General features: G+C 37.3%; 4 protein-coding genes across 15 annotated transcripts in view; 1 reads left to right on the plus strand and 3 right to left on the minus strand.

Annotated features, from left to right (window-relative positions):
- LOC105205654 (tetraspanin-1) overlaps window positions 1-14,247 on the minus strand; it is a 41,064-nt gene extending 26,817 nt beyond the window's left edge. For 7 of the 9 annotated variants that reach the window (XR_003268351.2, XR_851298.3, XM_026131925.2 and 4 more), the window contains exon 1: window positions 14,014-14,247. The gene's annotated coding sequence lies outside the window, so the exon portion shown is untranslated. Of the gene's footprint in view, window positions 1-12,264; window positions 12,288-12,713; window positions 13,105-14,013 lie in introns of those variants that run through there. The other 2 variants (XM_026131924.2, XM_039449870.1) reach the window with 2 other exon arrangements.
- Window positions 160-22,679, plus strand: LOC105205657 (ubiquinol-cytochrome-c reductase complex assembly factor 1). 3 transcript variants are annotated; one of them, XM_026131920.2, is made up of 7 exons: window positions 238-383; window positions 21,056-21,190; window positions 21,361-21,582; window positions 21,738-21,810; window positions 21,883-22,049; window positions 22,139-22,333; window positions 22,479-22,679. In XM_026131920.2, exons 1-7 carry the CDS (start codon window positions 369-371, stop codon window positions 22,572-22,574), a joined length of 903 nt encoding a protein of 300 aa, XP_025987705.2. In that variant the 5' UTR covers window positions 238-368; the 3' UTR covers window positions 22,575-22,679. The 3 variants fall into 3 exon arrangements, with proteins under 3 accessions (XP_039305803.1, XP_025987705.2, XP_025987702.2); XM_026131917.2 differs by lacking the exon at window positions 238-383 and adding an exon at window positions 13,996-14,678; XM_039449869.1 differs by lacking the exon at window positions 21,056-21,190 and having other exon boundaries at window positions 160-383.
- On the minus strand, window positions 15,723-21,019 carry LOC105205655. Of its 2 annotated transcripts, none has more exons than XM_011175081.3 (8): window positions 20,546-21,019; window positions 20,080-20,461; window positions 18,973-19,299; window positions 18,580-18,832; window positions 18,367-18,507; window positions 17,853-18,010; window positions 17,120-17,720; window positions 15,723-16,765 (listed from the first exon to the last, which is right to left on the minus strand). In XM_011175081.3, exons 1-8 carry the CDS (start codon window positions 20,632-20,634, stop codon window positions 15,774-15,776), a joined length of 2,943 nt encoding a protein of 980 aa, XP_011173383.1. In that variant the 5' UTR covers window positions 20,635-21,019; the 3' UTR covers window positions 15,723-15,773. The 2 variants fall into 2 exon arrangements, with proteins under 2 accessions (XP_011173383.1, XP_011173384.1); XM_011175082.3 differs by having other exon boundaries at window positions 20,722-21,014.
- LOC105205844 (sphingomyelin phosphodiesterase 1) lies at window positions 22,669-27,025 on the minus strand. The gene is made up of 8 exons (XM_039449868.1): window positions 26,902-27,025; window positions 25,490-25,800; window positions 24,715-25,098; window positions 24,407-24,579; window positions 24,067-24,267; window positions 23,265-23,610; window positions 23,004-23,194; window positions 22,669-22,936 (listed from the first exon to the last, which is right to left on the minus strand). Exons 1-8 carry the CDS (start codon window positions 26,972-26,974, stop codon window positions 22,801-22,803), a joined length of 1,815 nt encoding a protein of 604 aa, XP_039305802.1. The 5' UTR covers window positions 26,975-27,025; the 3' UTR covers window positions 22,669-22,800.
- Window positions 27,026-27,129: the final 104 nt, after the last annotated feature.

Here is a 27,129-nt window from a genome sequence, read left to right on the forward strand (position 1 = left end):
GCAGCAGCAGCCACCGCTCTGGTCCAGCGGGAGGATCCCGCGTAGTTTCCGCGACCTCGCGATCCTCGGCGCGACGAATGTGGCACGCGCGAGGCTCACTGCGGTAGTCGCGAAACAGTCAACGCGTATAATGAAAAGAGAGATAAGGAGAGATAGGGAGAGAAAGAGACGTCCGCGAAATCTCGGAGAGAACCGAGAGTATGGAAAAGGCGCGATTTTAGCTCCGGCGAACCGTGTGCGCTGGGGCGCAGCTCCCGTTCCTGGAAATCGATGACTACCAGGGACGACGGCGCGTCCCTTCGGCGCGTCCTGACGCGCGGGAACGAGTCAACGACACACGGGAAAATTGGATCAACCGATAGCGCGAGATGCTGGGGTTCCAGGTCAGTAGGTCACCGCGCCGCGCCGCGCCGCGCGGGATCGAGCCCGAACCGAGAGAGGAAGGCTCTCTTTTTCCCTCCCGTTTCTCCCGACGCAACGCGGCGGCGACGCTGCTGCATTAACCGTAAAAACTTGCCTACGACGTTTTTCTCGGCCGGACCTCGATCCCTGAACACGCCCCAGTATTTACGGTCCCGCGAAACGCGAGAACTCGCATCAATTTCTCCCCGCGTCTCGAGATAAATCAGATTTCTCGCACGAGCACACTCTGGATGTGCGCGGCTTCGCGGCATGTGCCGAAATACGTGCTCGATCGCGCTCCTGCCTCTGGCCCCTGGCCCCTGCTGTCGCCCATCCTCGGCAATTCGATCTACGCGCGTCCCAGATTTCCAATGAAAACGTTATCTGTAATATTATTTAATGAATCGGTCAAGGTTTGCAGCTATTTATTCATTTACAAGAGAGAGAGAGTCCTCGGCACATTTCATAAATCTATTCCGGCGAGTACGAAATAACTAATTTATCTCGATGCACCAGAAAGAGAGATATCTACGCCTACTTTTTCGCGTCTAAAACGTCCAAAATTTCTCGAAAATGCATGTGTAAACACGTGTATTTATGCACGTGCCCTAACAGCATTCACATCATATGAATATGTGCACGATGTTACGATATTGCACGAATATTGCTACGATATTATCAACATTCTACAACCCTGTAAGCGTTACAACATTCCTAGACGATTATACGAATAATATAAAAATAATATTACGAGAATATTATATTTTTTTAATATTAAAGAAATATTGTATCAATGTTGTATGTCCGCTTTATATTCGTAGTGTATTATTTTAATATCCATAAGTTATTATGAAAATGTCCTGCAAATATTATTTTTGTTCAAAAATTAATGTGAATTATTATGCATAAAATATTCATAAACTTAATAATTATTTACATTTAAAAGTTATAATATTCCCCACAATTTAAATTTAAAATATTAAAGTAGATAATATTTATTTACTCATATAGTATTCATATCAAGAGTGGACACGCAACCACTTTTTATTGATATTAAATAATTAATATTTCAGAAATATTATTTAATATTACATAATATATTGTAGTGCTTATAGGGAATATTCGTCCAATGTTGAACCGTGCTGTTGGGCTGTGCAAGTGGAAGAGGATCGCCTCTCTCTCTCTCTCTCTCTATGCAACCGTTTTTAAGTAGCGTGTCCAGGATGCGTCCATTGCTAGGCGCGCGTCTCTCTCACGCAACGGCAAATTTAAGCAGAATTTTTTCCATCTTTTTCCGACTCCGCAAACTTTTTCACGGGACAACCGAAGACACCGAAGGTGCGAACGAAACGGAATCCAGAACACTTTGCGTACGTAGTCGTACGAGATACGTATACGCACAACGCATCGCGAATGCCGCACGTGTTTAACATTTCGCTCCGCGCTCTATGCGAAAACTACGTCGCGAGATCTCAAGGCGAACCTATCTCGCCCGTGCATGCTAATGCGACCGGCGTAATAGCGTTGCGGATACATTATAGTTGCAATTATATTATCGCGTGCACAAGCACGTCTCGACGGACGTAGGAAAAACTCAACGTTTCATTACGTTCCGCGGGCAGAAACGGCCTTGTCTCTCCGAGAACGGGCGAGCTCGTTCGCAACGCGCGCATTCCGGACAATCGCTGCGCGATCGTGTGTGCACTATGCAGGCGCTGCGGATGCAGCGATGAATCCGCGCGATCATCCTGGGACGCGCGAGGCGCGAGGCGCGAGGCGCGAGAAGAAAGTGAATCTCTCGCGTGAGTGAAAGTCCCACAAAAATAAATCATCCATGGTGAGCAACGAGATCGATTTGCGTCTTCGTCGTTTAGTTAATCTCATATTGAGGTAATACGAACTGAACTTTCAAAATCAGTATCTCTCATCGGTTGAAGACAGAAAGGGTAGGTGACACAATGTCAAAAATCGAGACATATAAGACGGCATGTCAAAACGATATCTTAATAACATCTGACAGATATCTTTTTGAACGCGCGTGTTGTCGGAGAAGGAATGGCGCGTTAATAATCCTTTACAGACGAATCAAGTTCGATGAGAAAATCGACTTAACAAGTAATCTCTCGCTTCTCGCTTCAACATCGCAATCCGGACCTGACGATCACTTTTGGAGACACGTCATAAAGTATAATTCGCACAGAAAAAAAATTAATATCAAATTAAAATTACCATATTCCATTTACCGCAATTTTTTCAATCATTATTTCATTCATAAACAATAACATCTTTCAAAAAATTGTTTAATTTTAGCCAAAAATTAATAATAAATTTATTATTAGATATTTTTATTTCATTATAATATTAAGTGCTTGCAAAAGTTCATCTGATGTTAAAGCCATGACAGCTAAGATTCATCAACGCCAAACTATTCTGCAAGCTCTCTTTTAATGTTTGGGTCCACTTTTCGTCGAACATGTAATTTATTATTTTTTATCTCGTTTGGAATCAGAACATGTTGTTCACATCATAATTACCGTTTCTAAACCTTTAAACTACTTCACGGACAGTAACGAACGTAATATTCTTTCCGTGGGTGTTACAGATTAGTCTTGGTTGCTGCACCAATTTCATCTGCATTAAAGTGATAAAGCATGCAATGGCAAAGATTAACTTTATCTGATTCCACCTTTAATTACGTTGAGTGATGTTTTATTTGGAAACATGAATCGTCTATCAATTCTAATATAGTATAATTATAAACATTTAAAAACTATAAAACAATTTATGCAACCATAGTAGCTATCTAAAGAGCACAATATGATTGTTACGACAATAATAGCATTTAAAAAATGCTAATTCTAATCCTGATTTGAAGATAATATATTTTATCGTCTCATAAAAATTATTATTGAATAATGAGAATACTTGTATTTTTCTTAATAAAACAACAAAATTTCATACAAGCAACACATATCCGTTTAACATTGCGTAATGTCATTTCAATATTTTTTAAATTAAAATATTCTTAAAATAAGAGTATTTTTTCTCCGCACACATTTACATACTCTTTGATTTCGTGAAAAAATCGCTTCGCTAATAAACGACAATATTCCTAAATTTAATACTAATAACTAATTGCGAATTTCGAAGTGTGTCGCGCATCACGCGTCGCGCGTAGTCTGGCGCAAACTCGACGCCTCTTCCGTTGGTTTTTCTCGTTGTTAACGCGCGCGTTAACCGTTCGGTTTTACCGTGAAAAACGGTTTCTCGCCGATTATCCTCTGGGACCCTTGAAACGGGCATCATCGTCCTCGGTCTTCAACCGAGCAACGGTACATGTCGCGCGACGCGTAAACGTGTAGGTGCGTTCATTCATGTGTTTCCGAGACTCGAAAAACCTCTCTCGACGAGGCCGTCTTACGCGCCCGCGCGTGCACTTTCACCGACGACGACGACGACGACGACGGATGCAACTACTCGCTACGGCCTTTGGAATCGATAAAAATCACGAGATTGCCCGATCGTAAGCGTAATTTACGCAAGCGTCGCCGTCGTAAGCGAGGTAACCGAATATAGATTAAATGAGGTATCGTACGTGCGTACATGTATGTATATATCTATATTAATGCCACACGATTTAGCACGAAGGAACGATGAGAAAGTGGAAAATTAGTTACGTTCCCCAGTCGGGGAAGAGGGGAGGTCATACGGCGGAGTCATCTAATTCATTATATCTGACTTTCATATTCCGTGCGATAAAGATCTTTGTGGAAAGAAAATTGAAGGATACAAGTTTAGCTTTTGCAAAAATAAATTACAATAATCTACATGTATCTCGTTCATTTCGAACAGCGGAAGTAATTACAGTTATATTAGATGGAGTTTTATCAATAATCATAAAAAGCGTGCTTCAAATTTGATCGGAACACGGCGATAGTAATGTTGAAGCGAAAAGAGGATATTTATAAGGCCGACAAATTTAAAGATGTTTTCACTGAACGATACGAGCTAAAAGTTAACGAAACTGTTGTAAGTTTATTCTTTCTTTCCCCTTGTTTAACAACAAAACGACAACAGAACATTTTGGTCGCGAATGCCCAAAGGCTCTCAAACTGCATATAGCTGCAAAGAAGAAAACAATGAAAATTTTAATTTATAATGGTTTTTGCAGCGAAAATTACTACATGTTGCGGCAGTTTTAAATAAACAACACACTTTAAACAACGCGATTTTATATAAGAAGCGAGATGTAAAGAAAAAATTAAATAACTTTGAAAGCAGTGAATTGTGCTGAAATTTTACTCGGAAACTGAAACGTAATATTAGAATATTCCAGGGAATTTTTATATTTTTGGTAATCCTTTGAGATACAAGCCATACATTTGCCATCCATAATTTGCCGACTGTAAAAGCGACATTCCCTTTCGCGTAAAAAGGGCGAAAAAAGCAGGTTCAAGTGAGAAATTCTCACGAATATTACGATATTCCGAAGGTGTGTGGGTGGAGTAAAGGAGTTACTGTTACAGCGCGCTGCCGCTCTCACGACACAATGAACGGCGAATCATCGTGGCGTGTAATCAACACACGTACATATCACACGATATCACACACGCTACACTACGTACGGCTTCACGTAACGCATCTTCAATAAATCAAGTACGTAAACCCTTTGTTCTTGAGAGGCTGCCGATTCCTCTCGGCGCAGCTATATCGAATTACGATATCAAAGAACAGAAAATCACACGCGTGCTTTTTCCTTGCCCTCGCGATTAGTACTAATTCATTTTTATTCACAATTAGCAAAAGGAGATTGGTAAATTGGTAAAAACTTTCCGAGGATCCTCTTTTCGGTTCGTGAGTGCGTGAATGAACGATTGCGCGATTTCTCATGTCAAGTATCGCGACCGAATCTGGCTGTAATTAAGTATTTAAGAAATCTTAAATTAACACAGCGATTGTCAAGTGCTGTCAAGTTTTCACGATGTTTCGCTCTTAATAAAATACGTGTCTCAAAGTGAGTCAAGGAATCAACTATATTTAATGCGATGCTAAAACGAAGAATCGAAGGTATTTACTCATGGTCGTTGAAAACGTTTATGACGTATTTACCTTGTACTTACATCACAGATGCATCGGAAAAGTACGTAATAATCAAATATACGACATCGTAAAGTTCGTAAAGATAAATGATGTGCATACGTGCGATACGCGAGGAAGGAATTGAATGCTCTTTGCCGAATGTCATTTGAATCTTTTCTTACGAAGAGAGATCAGAAATTCAAGAACGTTTCTGGAAAATACTTTTTGCCAATCATTTTCGAAATTTCTTCATGCAAATAAATTATGCCTGTTTAAGATTATAAATTCTTTCATACTCTCGCTGTATGGAACAATGAATGATCGATTTGATACTAAATTTATTTCCATGTGTAAAAAAAATGATGATAAATTTTTGTTGCGACACCTAGAGGTCTACCTACGTCAGCGAAACGTACTTTTTAAGTGCATGTGCATCATGACTCACCGTGCGTTTATGCAACACAAGTTTCAAAAATTCAAAAATTATCGGTCGGTTTTTTCCGCTTATAAATAGTCGTCCTATTGAATCGAAAGTCTTTGTTGCCGTATTTAAATTGTAGATTTCTATTCTACGTGCTCCGTCGCGTGTCCCGGTAAAAGATAAGTATCAATCAACGTAGTGGAAAATGTCTCCGTTCTTTTTTTTTGTCATTATCTACGTGCGTATCGCGTTTACACGCCCTTTTATATATCGCAAACGTATCTTTTCGTTATAATCGATTGTGTTTCGTGTAATTGCCGATCTGGGCGAGTGAACCTGTTGGGGTGGAAAAAGCTCACGTGAACGAACGAGCGAGATACTCGGCAGCTTCGACTACCCGATATAATAGCTTCCTGATTATTCCACGAGGCGCTCGGTTGATTTCCGTCGTGCGCGAGCCGTAGTGCGAATTGCCTCACAGGCTGATTAAGCTGACTTATCGCAGATATTTTCACCTACAAAAGGCTGGCGTGATGTACCGTTTAGAAAACACCGCGCATAAGCTATCTTTGAACGGAAGAATAGAATAGAATATTTCAGCTATACTGAAAAAAAATTTTTTCATGTTCAAGTAAATATATTTATTTTAACATCATTCCTTGATTTAAATAAATATTTTCTAAGTTTAAAAATAATTTATTTTTAAACCTAGGAAATATTTTGTTTAAATCAAAGAAATAATATTAAAATAAATATATTTACTCAGCGTTGCTTGCAGATTAGATCATTTTTTCTTCATCACGAGGAATTTTTTTCAAAGCTGAAAAGTTTAAGAAATTTGTCAGGGAAGAGAAACATATAAAAATGTAGTAGCTTCAACTTTTAAAAAATTGTTCATACAACAACAGTGAAACGTAAGTTTAGGAAAAATTTTGCAACCTTAGTATTTACTTGAACGTAAAAAAATTTTTTTCAGTGTAGTAGGCAATTTTCGTGAGACTATCGTAACCCCAGGGAAAACAAAGTGTATATATAGATACAGTAGAGCACGATATAATGTACCGTTTCGAATTGACGAATTAATAGCGAGTCGACACGGCGCGGCGCGGCACGGCGGTCCGATCGAAAATTGTCCTCTCCATTTATTCCGCGGTATACACGCGCGCACGCACGCACGCACGCACGCACGCACGCACGCACGCACGCACGCACGCACGCACGCCATTATTTCCTTCTCACGGGGTAACGCGTAATACTTTACGGAACATCTCCGGCCGTAATTTCGTCGCGTTCGCCGAGGATAATTATCATCCGCTAGAGAGATTGTCATGCTTTCTCTCTCGTCGGCAGGCATTCCCGCGATTTTACTTCTCGTTCCCCCGTGACGCAGCGCCGCGGGACGTCGCGCGTGGCGCATGAAAGCTTCTTCGGAGATCAGATAATAAGAATGCAGCGCCGAGGGAGCAGATGCATCCTGCAAGCAGGTGCAACGGGAGTGACGTCGAGGAAGAGAAAGAGAGAGAGAGAAAAGTATTAAAAAGGCGCAGGGCAGTCTCCGCAGTCGGAATGCGGTTTTTTACACGAGATGAGGAGGAGAGAGGAAGGAGAAGGAGACGATCATTCGAAAGAACGAGTAGGCATGACCGAAGACAGTCGTAATCCCTTTCCTCTTCCCTCTCGTCATCCTCTGCTTTCGCGCATTCCCCGCCGAATTGCGCGCACGTCAAGAATGAAGTAAATTGCAAAGTTGAAATAATAATAATAATAATAATAATAAAAGAACAAAACCTTGTAAAGGCTTTAAAAAAATTTCCCGCTGGAGCAGATCGCAACCGAGCACTTCTTTCCTTCGACGTTTTCTTCGGCGTGAATAATAATATTCAGGCAAGGCACGTAACTCGTTTTCAGAGGTATTATTACGTAACGCGAACGCACTTTCTTCGATCGTACGTAAAGTATCAGCGCGTAACGCAGAAGAAGAAACTTGAAAAAACCTAAAGAAAAAGTAATCGAAAAGGAATGGAAATTGTGATTAAATTGCTTTCGTTGTCGGAATTGAAAAGCGTTTTCGAACGAACTCGAGGAACGCGCCGCGCCGCGCCGCGAGTCGAGAGTCGTGTATATTTATATTTGTTCGAGGAAAGACACAGATGATCGAAAGCCTGAAGGACCTGGGATTCCAATTCCAAGCGGTTCTTATGCTTTATCGATTCCAGGCACTTGTTTGAAGCAAAGTTCACCTGCCTCTCGCAAAGCAAAGTAAACACAGCTACCGCACGAGATCCCGGCTTATTAAGGCTCTGAAACAATATCCGATTTAACATAGCTGATTATTTTTCGTCCGAGAATAGATGAATGAATACACGACCCTCGCAGCCTCGTTCATCTCTCATTTGGATCAACATCGAAGCTGACGTTTCTCCATAATTAATAAAATCTAAATTGTCATTATTGTCAATGGCTTTTCACTGACAACTTGTCCCTTCCGGCTCTCGCTAATCAATCATCCTGTTTTCCTCAGTCTCTCTTTCTCTCGAGAATTGCTACGTCAGCGAGCAAAGGAAACTCGAAGCCTCAGCGCGGGAGGGAAGATAATTAAAAGCGAGGGAGACAACTTTTGCGAGGCGCCAAAGTTTTGTCGGGGTATATATATATACATATAATCGAGCATTAGATACGTAGGAGGAGTGAAAAAAAGAAGACAAGAGACAGGCGACAGGCGAGCGCGCGGTCAATGGACAATGGGGAAAGAAAAGCGACTTATGTGGTGGGCCACGTTACCATAACGACAGGTTGCGGTGTGCCTCGCTCGCCATACCATTCGCCATTCGCCATTCGCCATTCGCGATGCCATTGCCCCCGGTGCATTACGCGTCTCTCTCGCTCCCCCGCGCGCCGCGGGGGGTGATTTGGATTGTGTGAGACTTCTATTAGGGTGACCGTCCTATGGCGTATGTATGTACACACACCGTAGAAGGGTACGAGCGCGCCGTTCGCCGTTCGCCGTTCGCACGGCTGCATTTATGGTCGTGCCGTCTCTCTCATACACACAAACATTTTTGCTACCTGCCTACCTTCTTCACGCGAGAACATTTAGCGCCGTCGATGAGCGCGAGCAGGTGTCCCTCGTTAAACGCATGTTCTTTCGGATCTTTCGCCCTGATTCGGATCATTTCCCGTTACAAAAACGTAAACCGCCACCTCTGTATCAATAAGAGAGTCCTCGAAAAGCTTTGGAGAAACAAGATATATATGTATAAACATATGTAGATTATATCATATCAGCTGATTTCAAGGACTTTCCTCCGAGAATTTCAATTCGAGTCGCAAGGATGCTGTCGAGAGACATCGTTAATTTATGTACAAAAAAATATCGTTGTTTAATTTGCTTTGCTTAAGTTTTCTTCATTTAACTAACAGTTACCTTTGCAAAGAATGTTTTGCTAATGATATAAATATATATTATTATATACTATATTGTATTTATTAGAAATAAATTATTATATTATAACACAAAAAAAAACACTCGTTACTTACTCAAAACAAATAATTCTCAAGGCCAAATCTACAGTACGCTCCTTGCTTTTTGCCTATTATCTTTTTGTTTCTTCGCACATTATTTTATCGACAATCATATTTCTTGTGACAGGTTTCTTGCCGCTTTCAGAGTTCGTTAACTTTTATCTCGCCAATTTCGATAAAATATTATGCGAAGAGACAAAAAGTCAATAAGCAAAAAGCAAAAAAAAGAGCATATTGTAAATTAATCTTTACTTAGAATAAACGCACTGAAAAATATATCCTTGAATTATATAAGTACATATTACTTAATTCACATCAATTGAAATATTTCTTAACTTTATATTCCGAATCTTAGTTAATTTAATTACTTGAATCCAAAATACCAAGTTAAAATAAAAAAAAACTCGATTCGCTTATTTTGATGATTTTTTGTAATATTCTTTGAGAGAGAATATAAATTCTTTCTTTTGTTGATAACGAGTTTTTCTGAAACTTCTAACGAGTATATTTTAAACAATTATGAAGAAAACATTATTTGTTAAAGATAACCGTCGCTAGAAGAAGAAAAAGTAAATTGAGTAATCGCTTTTCCTAGCAGTAAATTCGATATTCTTTTGTGTGTAGATATTCTATACCGACTGTACTTATACATTATCTCACTGCCAATTCGAAGCTACATTATTAATAGTTGAAGTAATATTGTAGACACGTGTTATTTATTTCTTGATTTTACGCTTCGGTTCGTCAGTCCCGTAAGCGCTCGTCAAACTCCCGGATGCAGTTCCGAATTACGACGCGTGAATAGATACGACGAGCTCGACCCAAAAACGCCCGGGGAACGCGGATCTAACGCGGAATGTCAAAGCGCGCGCACGACGCGGACGCGGCGGCGGCGGCGGTGGCGGCGACGGCGGCGCCCGGGACGTGCAAATAATAGAAGCGAAAGAATGAAAAATGAAGCGCGAGGCGACGTACGCGCGCGAGGGAGGACGGAGGGCCTCGCTAAGGCGCCAACCGATCGATATAACCGATTTATCGCGATAAAATGGATTTCCGGACGGCGGAGGAGACTACAATTGAATTATCCTGGAGTTCCGAGCCACTCTTCGGACTCGTTCGCGCCGGAACACATCGACAGGTGCGCAGCAGACCGGTTCGAAGACATACAGTCATTGTGGTATGCACAATGTGTACTGTAATTGGAATTGTTTTGACAGGAGCAATCTCTCTCTCTCTCCCTCTTTCTCTCGTAGGGCTATGGCTTAGATTGCGTCAGAATAGACTGTTTCCGTTCAACTAATAACCGCTAATAACCGGGTTTTGACCTCTTCCGAGCATTGATGCTCATAACTCGAGTGTAATTACTGCAGAAAATATTAGGACACTTTACGCGAACAATATAAGCATACACAGTGGAAAACATTTTGTATTTATGTTCAAATTTCCTTGCTAAAATTTTTTTGTGTTAAATTGATATTTAACATTTCTTTAACACAATGTTAAAATAATTCAATTTGTGACAAAATAAACAAAGGAAAATTAAGTACTTTTAAAACGTAAAGTCTGAGATAAATGGAATAAAATATATGTCATCAAATTATAAATGTTAATTTTACTGAAAAAATATGTTTCCATGCTCTGTTCGCAAACTGTGTTAAAGTGTTACACATTTGTTGTGTTAATTTTTTACATAATATTTTAACATATTCTTCCTGTTTTAAATTAACATAAAAATTTTAATGAACCATTTGGGATTCGATATGAGATATATGTTAAATTTAACACAAACTTTCCCATTGTGTATATACATACGTACACACGGAAAAAGAGTTATTAAATTTAACAATGTTCTCATATATAAGCAGGAATATAAAATCAATACTTTTAAAAGTTCGAAAAAATTGTTTTTTTTTCCACGGATTTTTTCGGTTGTAAATAAATTTTTCCAAAAATTTATTGTAAAAATTTACCTACAAGATATGAATTTTCCTAATAAATTTTGCTTTCCTTAAGAAAGGAACTCAGAAAATCTATGAAAAAATTGAGAAGCTCCAGTTTTTTCCCGAGCTTTAACTATAATAAAATCTTGAAAGAATTTGATAATCTTAAGCAGACATAACTTGTTTAGAGAAAGAAATTTTTTTCTTCATGTAAGCAAATTGTCTGTTTAGATTATCAAATTCTTTCAAGAATACGATTGTTAATTTGATACAATTTTTTTTTCTGCACATACACATTATATTTGTACAAAGTGTTCCATTTTAATTATCAATCTCGAGTACCTTGTAAATGACGCATTAACATGGAAAATGTTTTAGACAATAGTTGTATAATAATTGATATTAAAGAAGACAAATGATAAAATTGATTTTCGAATTATGCAATTTACAATATGTAATTACACACCTTTTTTGAAAAGCTGACATGTCTTCTCTTTACTCCAATTTATCTCACTATTCTGTACATAAAATTGCATAAAAGTAGGACATGGTTGAACATTTTTACGAGATATTTTATACTTGGTATCACAATATATCAGAATCTCGTAAACCATCATCTTGTTATAACTCTATTTTAATAACTAACTAGAAGAATTATATTGCGTAAAGAAAATCATGCAATTCCTTTGAAGTATCATGTACAAGATATTCGAGATAGGTAATTAAAATGGGACACCCTGTTTATAAAATATAATGTAATGTTTTATACATACACACGCACACACACACACATATGATCTATTTATATATACGCGTCTTTACGAGAAAGGTTATATCCGCGCCACAATTTAATCATAATCATATTCCACGCCGATTACGTCACATGACGTTTCCACTTACAAGCTGACGACGCGATGTTTACATTTCGACAGAGCAGGTTCAACTTGCAAAACGAGAAGCCGCGAGTCGGTCCCGCGCACCACAGTGGGCAGATCCGCATGGGCAGATCCACTTCTGTCTACCTAGCTCGCTCTCTGCTCTCGCAACCGCTGCGCTGCGCCGCCGACGACGACGACGACGACAAGACACGCATAGTCAACGTCGTCGATTTAGGATGTGCGCGATCAAATCGGCAAGGTCCAATTTCCCTTCTTCTCGTCTCGCGGAGATCTCCTTTTCAAGAGATTTCGCGTGACGCGGAGACGAGATGACGGAGACTTACTTACGTCGCGATTAAGCAATTATCTCGTTACGTTGCGACAACGAGTGAATCAACTGCGCGCGAAACAAACGCGAACGCTTCTGCGAAGCGTTTTATCGTAAAAACTTTACAACGCGCGTTTCATTACCGTGTTTTTCTCCTTGAATTCTCTGCACTTCCGTACTTCATCAGCGGGGATTTAAATACTGCGTATCTCGCGTGCAGAAGGAAGCCTGTCAATCGCGGTGTCATCGTGCTGAAGTTGGCGGACGGTCAACGAGACTAATCCCGGGCGCTGCTCAACAATTTGCTCTTCGATCTGCTTTTAAATGCTCGAATACACTCGCCCTGACTTATGGTCCGGTTTTTTAACTCCTACGCGACTATCGTCGATCGACTCGCTCGCCGCGAGATAATTATTTCGCATTAATCGGTTTTCGTGTCGCGGATACGCGCTGCGTAGTACACTCCTTTTTTTTTACGAGACCGACGAGAAAAACAAATCCTTGGCCGCCATGTAAAGATTATCGATAGGCAGCACGGATGAGTAGCCGCGTCTCGCCTTCGACGTCGATCGTCAGGTCGAGCGAAGACCCGTACCCGCCGTCCACAGGTAGCACAGCAGACAGCAACAAGTGGTGCGAGGCATTAATTGCGTACGAGTAGCAGCGAGTCGCTCGAGGAGCTCGTGATTGTGCGGAAGTATCAATTTCGAAGGGGGAGGCCCCAACGTGCGAAGTGCAGCTATATTCGTGTCATCGTCGTCGTCGACGACTCGCGCGACCTTTGCGATACGCTCGCTGAGAGAAAGAGAGCGAGAGCTCGAAACATCTCGCAGACGATCGCGAGGATGACACGGCGATCCTCTCGATCGGAACCGAGCCAGGTCGATCATCGATTCCGCTTTTCGCAGATCCTCGATTTCCTTGTTTCATGCGATTGTATATAGTTTCGTAACTTTGTCGTCGATTTTCTCCACTTTCTATTTCACGGGACCCACGATCGGTTCGCGACCCTCGAGCGAACGGAGGGTAGGAGGGAGGGAGGGAAGAAAGGCGGAAAAAGGAACGTCGAGATGCGCGAGCAAACGCATCTCGCGAACCAGACTCCCGCTATATTCGGGAGGGGAGGACTTACGTATCTCGCGTCTCGCGAGATGACGATCCCGACGCCAACGTACGAAATCCGTTGTCGACGAGTGTGAATTTGAAATTCGGGTTCACTGGAGAGTAAGAGAAAGACAAAGGGGGGAAAGGGAAGGGTTGAGCCTCGAAAGGCGTCGGAAGGCGCGTCCTCCGCCGTGGGAAAGCTCGAACTTATCGTCCTTCCCTTTCTTCCACCTCCTCCTCGCTCCTCCTCCCCCCTCCCCCGCCCATCCGGCCCAGCATCCCTCTTCGGGTCTCGCGCCACTCGCGCGTCTCTCCCTTTCTCTCGTCTTCTCGACTTACCTTCGTGACGATGCTCTCGCTCTACGGCAGCTGGTCGAGGGCTCGAGGGCAAGGTCGTACCCGGTTGCGCTGCTTCTCCTTCTCGTCTCTTCTTCTTCTTCTTCTTCTTCTTCTCTCCCTTCGAACACACGCCGTCGACCGAGACACACGGGAGTCCCGGTTGTCACGTCGAGAGAAGAGACGAATAAACACTGGCGCTTCGACGACGGTTCGCTCGTCAAGGCTCCACGATCGTCGTCGCGTCTCCGCTGCACGTCATTCGTAATAACGCGTCTCGCAGAGAGAGAGAGGAGAGCACCGTGTACCGTGTACCGCGCCGAACGATCGCGAAAAGAGACTACTCGCTCGGTGCCGTTTGCCGCGCATCTGCGAGAGCCAAGAGCTGGCGAGACGAGAACGAGCGGGCTGGAGCGGGCGCCGTTCGGATGGCTCGCGATGCAGCAACACGCATGTGCGCCGTCCCGTCGCGGCCCAATCGCCGACCGCCTACGCGCCCGCGGTGGGAGCGTACGCGCGCCATTCGTCGCGGTTCTTCCGACGAATCTTTCGACGCTCCCAGCTCCGTCGCGAAACGAGCCGACGAGATCAACGCGGAACGAAGGAGCAACGTCAGCCGACGAGTACAATTACACGCGCGCGAGAACGCGTATCCTCTTCTGGTTCTGGTACGTCCTCGCTCCAAAATGCTCCAAATCTTCGGCAATGTGAACGTTGATGGGAAACAGGTGCAGCCTGGTCTGCGCATGCGCGACTGTCCAGGCGTAGTCTCGATTGTCTCGAACAATCTCGAATCGTGTATAGCGCGAAATTTGAAATTTTTCAACTGTGAACTTGCAACCGCGCAGTTACATAAATCGAAAACGATTGTATAATGTTCATTATATTTACTACATTCTAATTAAGCTAATGACCGTATTCATAGTTGTTTCTTGAGAAACGAGGATTCCTTGTTATTATCTGTCTTTGTTTTACGTACTACGTTTTATCCTATGCAAAACAACGACAGACAGAAACAAGAAATCCTCATTTCTTAAGGAGAGACTATGAATACAGGTATAACTGTGTATGTATATATGTATATATACATACTTTTATTAGAATTTATATTTTCGTACAATATATTTACATAGTGTTTGATTTAAATGTATACTCATTTTTTTAAACGATAGAATTATAAAATCTCTTTTCGAATATAAGTTTTTTTGATTAAGATACATAATTATTTACATGAAAGTTTTTAATTGTTTTTCTTATGTTTTTAATAAGTTTTACTTTTTTTTTAATGGAATAATATATCTATTTTATTACAGTCTATTAACGTGATGTTTGTTGACATAATGTACATATTCATATATACATATATACATATAATCTGAATTCTTCATACAAATTCTAAATTATAAACTAGCTCACATTCCTGAAACATAAGTAAATGGTACTTAATTCAATCATATATATTTGATTTAATATATGAATGTGATGCTTTGAAAAATTAATATGCAATATACACAATAAATCATATTAATAATGTATATTTTATTTATAATGATATTCAATATTACATATATTATTAATTGTAATATATATAATATATATATATAATATATATATATGTAATATTTACATATTTTAGAATTCATATTCTAGAATGTGAAAATTTTGAAGTAAAAAATGTATAAAAATACATTATTAAATGAAAATCACAGTCATTAAGTATTGCTAATTATATTATCAAATATTAATTGTACAACGCAATATCATCAATTAATCAATTTAGATTTCTTTTGTATATGCAAAGTTTCAGAATCATTAGTAAAGGCACTTTCTTTTCGATGCGCTATTTCCTTCAAATCATATACAAAATCATTGTTTAAACGCTTTTGTCGGTTACGCGTGGGACGTTGGTGTCTTACGTTCTCTAATATTGAATAAGACGCTTCCTTGGATTCGTCAATGATCGTAATATTATTTATGTTATCGTTCGCATCTACTTGTCTACTCGCATCATCGTTAGTCTCTAATGTGGACTTGCTGGATTCTGCCTGTACAATCGTGCTCACATCGGTCGAACCAAATATCACTTCCATTATCATCCGTTTAAGTTCAGGATTGTCATCTAATTTTTTATTATTCAACACTGATTCTGACACTTCTGACGTTACAATTTTATCACTATTGTTCACATCGATATTCTGACGTTCGACACTTCTATGTGACTCCGCAACTTGCTCACTCTTCGTGGCAGTAGCTGTGCTTTGCGAAGTAGCATGCGTCTCCAAGTCAGTACAACTATCTGAATTCACACGCATTTTTTGTTGACACGACGATGCAGTTGAATCGTCCGTAATATCGGAATTGTCCAATTTTTTTTCTAAACTCGTTGCATTTGTAATAATGTCCTCGTTATATGTATATTCGTTTGGCGGTATTTCAAGTATCATTTCTGCTATAGCCGTGCTATTTTGCATATTATGCACTTTATTGCAATGTAAAACACACTCGCATTTTACGAAGCTTTTAAAATCACACAACTTGCAGCTATAGCGATTCCAACCGACGTGTATCGCTACGTGCCTGCGTAGATTAGGTATGGATGTAAATTTCCGATCGCACAAAAGACACCGTTGTTTCCGGAAGTTTGCAATGGAAGTTACTTTAGTGTCTATTAGTGAAGCTCGATTCTTTTCATTCGGTGGTGAACACAAAGACTGCGACTTGAAATTATTTTCTTCCGTTTCCATCTCATCTCCCTCTAAAATTTAACAAATTATTGTAGTAGTTTATGTACTATTTATTCAGCATTTTCCATATATAAATAAAATTTATTATTAAAAATCAATAAAAATACAGCTCAAAGAAGAACGATTTGTATTTGCAAAACAATATAACAAATGGATAAAAAAAAAATTTAAAGATACATTTATTTCAACACGTTGAGCTGAGGGCAAACTGCAAACATTTAACACAGTTACGTGTTTACCAAATATTTATACTTGTACTATTTATACTTGTACTATGTCTTGTTTTATCGCACAGTTCACTTACATCTAAAACTTTGCTCAAATTCATACAAGTTATTACTTATATTGCTTTAAAAATGACTCACCTTTTGAATTAGTCAATTGCTTATCATTATGTTGGCTCAACGCTTCTTCCTTTTTACTCAGCTCTGAAGCGACAGAATCAACTTCGTTTACTTCTATAGATACAAGGTCGGATGATTTTGAATTTTCGTCAGACACAAAATTATCTTGATTCTCAGTGGAAGACGGTGATTCACTATTATCAATACTTTGTGATGGCGTAACATCAAAATCATTATTGCTATCCACTAAATTACGTTCAGAAAGATGATTATCTTCATTCCCTGGCATATAAGGCTCCTTATTAAAACTAGAAATTGTTTGTACACGAATGGACGCTTCGTGATTACAAATCTCAGGAGATAACATTGTATACTCGGAATTTTCACTCAATATATTCATGTCAGATGGCTTTATAAATGTATCAGCTACTAAATTAACGTCTGCTTCACGTACGTCATCAGATATCGAGGCTAATAATTTATTACATTGCTCGTTCCTTATTGTTTCGTCGCATGTAGCGATTGGCGTTTGATAACATTGCATGTATGACAAAGTTGCCTTTAATTTTCTTCCATGTTTACCGCAGAGCTTTGTATTAGGTTCTGTATGACTTGTCAGTTCCTAGAAAGATTTAATTATCAAATTCAAAGATAACTGTATAATTCTTATATTGTACATATTATATTGTAGAAATGTATGTTTTTAAGTATCTTATTATGATAAATACTAGTAAAGTATTTTATTGGAAAGTACCTGAGTTTTCTCACTATTTTCAATTGCATTTTCTAAAGCAGATACTTTAGCTGCACAAACATTTTCTATATCTCTCATTGCAGTTGTCTTTCTGTGAAACGCTTTTTTTTGAATTTGTAGTCTTAACTTACGCACTTGTTCATTGGTCTTCTTATGAACTGTTCAAATTATTGTAAAGATAGATTATTTGAAAGTGTTTTTAAAAAATAGTTTTTTATGAATTTCTTTTCCAACAATAAAATTAAATATTTTTCTTAGGATATCTCGGAATATGTCTTTCTTAGAGAGATAATTTAAAAATAATAAGGCATCTTTGCATATTTTAAATTATTTTTATTACTTTAGTTATAAAAGCTAGAAAGTTTTTTTAATTCACCAAAAGTGAGATTTTTTTATTTTTGAGATTTCTTAAATGACTGATTCAAATATTATTTCAAATATTATATTATTTGAAAAAAAGTAAACAATTTTAAGATGACAAATTACGTAATAATAGCTTATTTTAACATAATACCTTTATATAAATGCCGATAAACACTCCACGTATTTGCAAATGTATTTGCACAGCAAGGACAAGGATAACACAAACGTTTGAACGTATGTAGCGTTTTCATGTGAACAGTTAATGTCTTTCTTGTAGAGAATTTTGCATTACCTGCGAATCAAAACGAGAACTTCTCATATCTATCAAATAGTTTATTACTAAAAAAATGAAGACAATATTTACATAGAGAGCAAGATAAATTATTCATTGGTAATCTATATATCAATAATTCACTCTCTTCATCTTCGTCGCTCATATTTCTCTGAATAGGACTGTCACTTTTTTCAGACAATTGATTTTTAGTCAATTGATTTTCAGAAAATTGATTTTCAGTCAGTTGATTTTCAGACAATTGATTTTCAGACAATTGATTTTCAGACATTTGTCCATTTACTACAAGGGCAGTCTTGTCTGTTATATTCTGCAATTCTATTATCTAAGAAAAAAAATGACCTATGTAACAATCATTAGATGAAATATATACAATAATTATGAAAATTATTTTAGATATGTATTTGTATACAGAGCGATAAATAAAAAAGATATATCTTCTCGATGAATTAATGTAAGGCTTACTTCTTCTTTCATTAAATCTATAGCATCGACCACTGCATCCGATGATTTGACAGTTTGATATACTGCAGAACAATTTATATCTGCAGCCTTCAAATAAATAGGTTGATCATCTGGAGATTGATCATTGGAGATGGCGTTTTCCTCTTCCGCTTGCTTCTCAATATGTTCTTTACGCTTTTCGTTTATCATATCTATTATCGCACTGAGATCCTTTTTATTTGGTTCTTTGGATACTTGACTCCTGAGTATTCTATCATTCTTTATGCTTTCTTCGTTATTTGTCTGCTCTGTTTTAAACATATGTATCATCGATTTTCTACTAGAATGCTGGAAAAAAAAGAATAACATTGTACAAAGGTTAATGAAAAGCAGTGTCTCTCATGAAGCGTTATTTATAACTGGATAAAAATATTTTAATAAACATTGGAACATAGAAATAATCCTTAGAATATGCCCTTTAATTATCTATATTCATTTAGATCACAGCCATCAGATAACTGATACATTTTCATCAATGATGAACAATTTCATCAAGCCATTTGGATTGTATAGGATGACAGAAAAATTTTTGATATATATGACTACAATTGACTGTTTCAATTTTCCTCAATTATATTTAAATTAAACAACCATTTTTTGTCAGTGTAACATATTATGTTATTATTATTAACATTATAACAGTAATGACTATAACAATGGAATTTCTAACTTTTAACAATCAGAGTCACAAATACTTTCTTTCAGTGAAGAGATTTAGCGTTCAGATTTGGCACCCTACAATTTCCATTTTTTCCCAAAACTTAAAGATTATGAACATCCAATGAAAAAGTTGAAAAAATTGTCAGGAATTTAATTATTGAAACATGGAGAATAAACTTCTTCTGTGATGTCTTCTTGAAACTTGTTCATCAAAAGTATATTCAGTTATCTGGTGACTACGAAATAGTGAGTACAAGTATTTAAAGGATAAATTTTAAAAATTAGTTTTGTTTTATTTATTAAAATATTCCAATCCAGTCACAAGTAATATTCACAGAGGCATTACTTTTCATTCAATCCTTGTAAACAGCAAGGAACAGTGGTAGCACTAGACCATATTCTACTTACCATATTATAATTATTCAATACACGTTTGCGGAATGTGATATTAAACTTTTCCTTGCAAAACTCTCTCTTGTGAGATACTAGATTAACGATGCTCCTGAATAAGCTCTGGCAGACACGGCACTCATATATAATGCTACATTCGTACGACAATATAGCTTTAACCTCGTCAGTGCCATCCTCGAGGAGTCTACTGACTTGGGACAAATCGGACATACTCGTATCAATCGGCTTACGCAAGCTGGACAGGTCCGGATGACTCGCGTCGTTTGCGTTCCCAACGAAAAGCTTGCCAAGCTTTCCGTTTTTCCTATTTTTACCCTTGGTCTGCATGGTCTTGATCCTGTGAAGGTGTATCTTCCGAACAACGAAACTCTTAGAACGTCTGCAACATTACGTTACGATTCAGATTGATTCAGATCATCTGTAGAGTGCAAGGAATAAATAAAAATTATTAAAAAAAACAAACGCGAGGAAACGTTCACGACGTGAATCCGAGTAATGCAACGTGAACTTGAATTCCAAGTTACTAAATGTAAATGTAAGTTTAAGTCGCATCTAAGACGAGCTTCGGAGCAACATGTTGTAGAAATAGTGGGGTAAATCCCGGACCACCGGGGGTGGTGCACGAAGTTTTCAACAAACCAAAGAAGCCCACGAAGATGGGATGCTCGCTCGTGTACCACGGCGCGCAGAAAGGCTGAGAGAGGCGAAGCTGGGGGCGCGTGGTCTCTCCTTCGTTTTACTCGGCACGGTCGACGTTCATCCCGCGGATGCCGGTTGATCTCGCAAAGGCATAAAGCAACCTACCGATTCTGTACGACCATGCGCGACTCTAGACACAAACAATTGAGAAATCTCGCTTAAACGTTGCCGCACGAGCTGCAAGCTCGTCAGTCTGAGACCTCCATTATCCGCGGAAGTTCCCTCGTTCTCCGTTCGATGCAACTTTTGTTCGAGCAGCACTTTATGACTTTAGGTATGCACGCTCGTCGTCGCCGTCACCGCTGTCGCCGTTCGTTTTCTCGTGCCGGCGAGGCATAAAAGGATACATCAATACATTTTCAACGAGATGTCTGTCACGCGATGCGCCCGACTGCTTTCTTCGTCGAAGGTATATTCGCGTCCGGTCGATTGACTGCCAGTTATAACCTCCCGTTATAGTCGTTTCAAAATTTTAATTCTCCACTATGTTTATCTTCCCAAGGATGCTTCCTTGCGACCTTCGCAACAGTTGTTTCCGTGCAAATGTGCATTTCGTCAATGAACGCGTTTTCGTTTCAGAATGCAGCGTTGCTCTTGAGCCAAAGAACAATACAGATACATGGAGATCTTAGCACTGCCAGGCTACTACCCATGGTTCCCACGATGCACTCATTGGTGCCCAAAGGTGTCCACACGATATCCGAGCAACGCACGTCCGCGTCCGTGGAAAGAATATTGCCAAAGACTGGATATGTGGAGAGGATGCTGAGAAAATGGGGTATTCTTGATGTCCAGAAATATGTAATTGAAACTTGATTTTCATCGCTGTTGAATTAAATGGAACCATTTATAAAGCTCTCTTGCTGCTTTGATAGTCTGTAAAGGCGCTCTGTGCTTTTTTGCATCCAAATATCCAAAGTATTATTGAGAGAATAATGTTAATTTATTAATTTCAGAGAAATATGTATTTGGGATACTTTGTGTACGAACATGTAATGAAGCAAGTGGACTATGCTTTCTTTTTTAAACGTAAGTTCTCTATCATAAGTTTTGTGTTGTAACAGCTGTAAGCCTTTCTAATTCTTGCATTTAAATGTGTAGATTTTAACATGGCAGACACATTTTTCTCTTGGTTTCTGGTGACAGAGCTTCATGTATGGATGATAATGGTTCGCTACATGGCGGATGAAAAAGATGGGAAAGATGTCAGGAAGTATGCAGTATCAGCAATGTGGGACGACACAAAGGCCAGGGTAGAAAATCTTGGTGTAAGTAACATTGTACTTTTTATTTTCATCTATATCTATACTATCATAATTATTGCTGATTATTAAATACAATTACATTGTTATTGCAGACAATCAAATCCAAACTTAAAAATCAACAAATAGAGGAAATATCTCATCAATTTAATGCTGCTATAATAGGATACGATGAGGGCATACAATCTGATGATAAAACATTAGCAGGAGCATTGTGGAGACGATTCTTTCAGTCAGAATGTAATAATCCGGAACATGTTGAAACTCTTGTTCTTTACGTTAGAAAACAGGTGAGGTTTATATTTTAAAAAGAGTAATACACTAATCTCTTTGATATTTTATTCTATTATCAGCATAACTTGCTAATGTTAACTTGCTGCAATTCTTACAGCTACACTTTATTTTAAAAAATTCTTTTTTTTTTTCACTTTCCAGATCTGTTTATTTGACAGTTTACCAAATCATGAAGTTTTAAAAAAACCCATTTTAAAGTTAATAGATATAAAAAGTTTGTGTAAACATCGACAATGATTGCAGTTAGATTAAAATAACAAATATGAAATATTTTGTAAATACATAATGTTATTGCGAAGAGATTGTACAAAATATAGTAATAAATATAGAATGTTGCTTTTTCATAAATTTATTTCTTTAAAGTAAGATGTTTTTTTTTACTTTACATTGCTAATGCATCAAGTTAAATCAAGTTACAGGATAGCTGGTTGATAGCTGACTGTTCAAGATGCTGATTATACATTTAATTTGACTTAACGGCGTTAATACAATTAGTTTTGTGATCTCCCAGGCTTACAATTACACGGCATACATAATTTCTCATGCACTGCACATCGCATTCTTTCTTCAATGATGGCTCGGCGTTTTTGAAAAAATGCCTAAATCAATTATTCTTAATTGAAACATAATATTCTTGACAATAATTCACAAATCTGTATACATTACCTGTAATAGTTCTCTAACTGATCCTCGTCGTTCCATAATTTATGCAACCAATCGTGCAACGAAACGTGTGTCAAGTCGGAAACGTCATATTCCTCTTTGAACGAGTACGATTTGTACCATACTGGCCTTTGATCGGGGTTAGCATTTGCTAAAGTTAAATTATACATCCAATTTTCGAAATTTTTTACTGCCTGTAGAATTTAACCCATATAAATATACATGGCATGTTATAATTTTACCGAAATAATACGTGATACTCACATAATTTTTGCTGTCGACAATATGTAGCTTGTAATTAGGATTCAAATTTGAGAAGGCAGTTGCACTACCGCCATTCCAGGCGACGTTATTAATCTTATCGTCGTCATTGTAATGCAATTGTAATTCATCGTTGTGCGTATGGCCGTTGAATTGTGCTTTAATAATGTGGGCATATCGGTTGACAATTTTCCAATATTCTCTTTTCCATGTAGTATGACAATCTGAACTATCAGGTGGAATGTGCGCTAATATGTGCACAAACTCTTCATCCTTTTCAGCTTGTAAAAGCGTATCGGCCAACCATTGCAACTGACCATCAGGATCTTGCGGTTGATACAATAGCCACCTAATAGAAATTATTTCTATATAAAATACTATATAAAATCATTTTTTTCTCCACATTAAAGACGTTTGAACTGTATAATAATTAAATGTTATCGAAATTTAAAAACTGCAATTTTTGTATTGATTTATATTGTTTAAAATATAAAATAAATAAATTTACATTAAGAAATTCAACTATTGTAAAATAACAGACTGTAAAATCATTTTTAACGTCTTCAAGATAGGGATGTGAAGCATACATCCTTATAATATGATGTCTCTAAAAAAAGACTATTGAAAAAACCGGTACGTGATGTGAGCAAGATAATATTTATTGGCTGATATCCTAGACAGTGATAACGTTAAGCAAGTGTTATTGCGTGAGATAAGTATGGATTACAGATCACTCATTGATCTACGATATCATAATCTACAAATACAATAAAATGCTTGTATCTTTTAAAATTAATATACTCACCAGTTGTAACAATAACACACGTTATTGTTCAAAGTTATAATTCTAAAACCTTTTTTAGGCGAAACCGTGTAATATCCGCCCTGTAAAATGGTAGAACGTGTGGATTCTGGTAACCATCCGAAATTAATCCATAAATCAGACGTCATCTTATATAACCATTGCGTGCTTATCTCTTCATCAGTAATAGTTTTGGGTGCATATCTATAAGAATTACACAACATTGTATTAATACAAAATGGTAAGAGTAACTAGATACTAATTAAACTATATATATATTTATTTATTTATTTATTTATTTATTTATTTATTTATTTATTTATTTATTTATTGAATAGCTTACTGGTTTACAGGATGCGCCTCATGATTACCCAAGACAGGATACACAGGGACATCTTTAAATGTTTCGTAAATTTGATGCAAGGTCTTGTTCAGACTTTCTGCATTTCCCTCAATAGTAGTTTCCCAAACACCGTGGTCTACTATATCGCCAGTGAAGTAAAGGTAGGAAATATTCTGCAAATTAATATTCCATAAAATAAATTTTGAAGAAATTTTTAAAGATATTAAATATATAAATAATAGAAAAATAATATAAATTTAATTAAATAATATGAATAATAATTATATAAATAACAGGTTCTTGCGCACTTGATGCTGAGTTCTGATGTGATCTAGGACATCGACAACGGCGTGCCACGGACTATCACAAAAATTATAATCTCCCCAGTAACCTGCTACTTGGCCGCTCGTATTTGTGACATTTTGTCCTTTTCGACAGCATGCTGGTTTGCCACATTGTGAATTGCCATAAGGTTCGTACTTAGGATCGTAATGAATATCAGTTATTTGCACTATATTTAAGATTTCATCACTCTCTTTCGCATCGATCAATTTTGGCGGACCGTTATCAATATTGACTGTCCAATTGAACTCTGGATCATTAAGCGGGCAAGATTGCGAATCCAATACAACTCCACAAATGGTGGATGCCGTTAAATTTGGCTTCGAATCTACGATATGCAGAATTATTGGCTGCAAGTGAAACGTTCATATAACGTTAGTCATGTTAAAAATAATTAATGCCAAAAATATGTTATCAATTTATTTATAAAAGAACTCGTGCACATTCAGTTATAGAAGAAATATTTAATTTTAAGATATTAAAATATTTGATTTTTGTCTGTTTTAAAATACTGTTTTAAAAAAACATTTTTAATGCTTTTAGATTTAAAGCATTAAACGTTTAAAGTTGAAATATTTTTAACAGTTAAGCTAAAACATTTTTAAGTATTTAAAAAGCGAAAACAGAAATAAAACATTCTAATATCTTAAAATTAAATACCTCTTTCATGAATGTTATAATGACGAAATAAAAATGTTTAATCTCCAATATTTTATTTACACAAAAATTCAATTTACTCACCAAATTGATAGTTACCGCACCGTCGCAGACCTCTTCACCTTGCAGATTTAGTTGAATACAAAGTTTAATCGCTAGAGATCTTATCTTTTCTGCTGACATCCCTTGCCTACGTTGTTCTAAAATATTATTTAAAACAGATTGACATATTATGCAAACAAATGGGCCTTTTTCATCTTTGAAGCTACGCCAGTCATCACGCTGCGCGCTGGTTGGAAGAGATAGAATGCGTATTAACTGTTGAAATTCTTCAGATTCTTCTTGTGTTTGCATCCAATTTTTAATTTCATGTGTAAAACGTGATATCATATCATCTGCAAAAACAGATAAAACCGGTTTTTCCAATAAGACAATGTATATACAATATATATGTTAGGTAACATGTATATTTGTTATTTCCTCTCTTTGTAATTTTGTTTTAAGTAATTATTTTACAATCTTACATAAAATAATGACAAAACTTGATACATACTTGATCTATGATGCATACTTTATTTAGATTACACAATTTTAATTAGATGATTAAAAATAAAAGATACTTTTAACTTTCGTCCATATTCACAGATACATACATAGATCTTCCTCAACCAAACAAAAAAAGCTTTACTTATTGCTTTGCTCATCTCAAGAGAAATTGAAAGTTTTCTTGGAACACGGAAGCGACCTTGTTAAAAGATAATGTATCACAATATTTTTTTCTTCCGATATTAATTGAGCACGGCGCATCCGCTTTGTTTCGATATAATGAATGTTCTTAAATTCACAGTCCATTATTACATTTATATATGTATATTACACTTTTAACTTTGTTAAGAAAATTTTATAAAAAATAATGAAAACTCAAAATCAGTTATTTAAAAAAAAATTAGACTCTGAATAGTGGCATAAATCGTAAATTACTAAAATTTTCTAGAGAATGAACTGATTTCTTCTAAAAGTAGATATTGAGATTTTATTATGAAACAAGGAAGCTTTGGTAAAAAAAGAAATCTTCCAATAAAATTTTCTTAGTTTTTAAAGACGCATCTATGGTAGAAAAATGGACACATCTATGAATACAGATGTTTTAATCTCTTAATTTTATATGAATATAAATAAAACGACCCACAAATACTATTAAGATTCTACTTTGATTAATAGGTTCTTGATTGATAAATCATTGCAAAATCAACAACTGATAATTAAAATAGTGTGAACATGGCATCACTTTATGCTTTGTTGCATTACTTTATGCTATAAGTTTAATAAATTTTATTTATATATTTAGTATATATATATATATATATATATATATATATAATAAAAAAATATTTTTTACATTAAATATATAATATTTTAAGATTATGAATATTTTTAATTTAATCGATTTTTTATTTGAATCTTAATGATTTATGATTTATAATAGTATGCCATACTCGTGTAACTGGTCACATCGCTCCTTGCAACTTTTAATAAAAGTGCAAAAAACAATAGGCCGCAGAACCGCATGTTGACTGGATTACTTAAAGCACTACTGCATCAGCAGAGTTGTTACATGATTATATAGTATCAGTGGTATTGTATCTTTAAGATAATTCCCCACTTCTATTCTTCTCTCATTCAATAGCCTTGAATTGGATCAATATATGAGATGATAGAGATAT

Source organism: Solenopsis invicta, chromosome 5, assembly GCF_016802725.1.
Source record: "Solenopsis invicta isolate M01_SB chromosome 5, UNIL_Sinv_3.0, whole genome shotgun sequence".
In the NCBI taxonomy this organism is placed as follows: domain Eukaryota; kingdom Metazoa; phylum Arthropoda; class Insecta; order Hymenoptera; family Formicidae; genus Solenopsis; species Solenopsis invicta.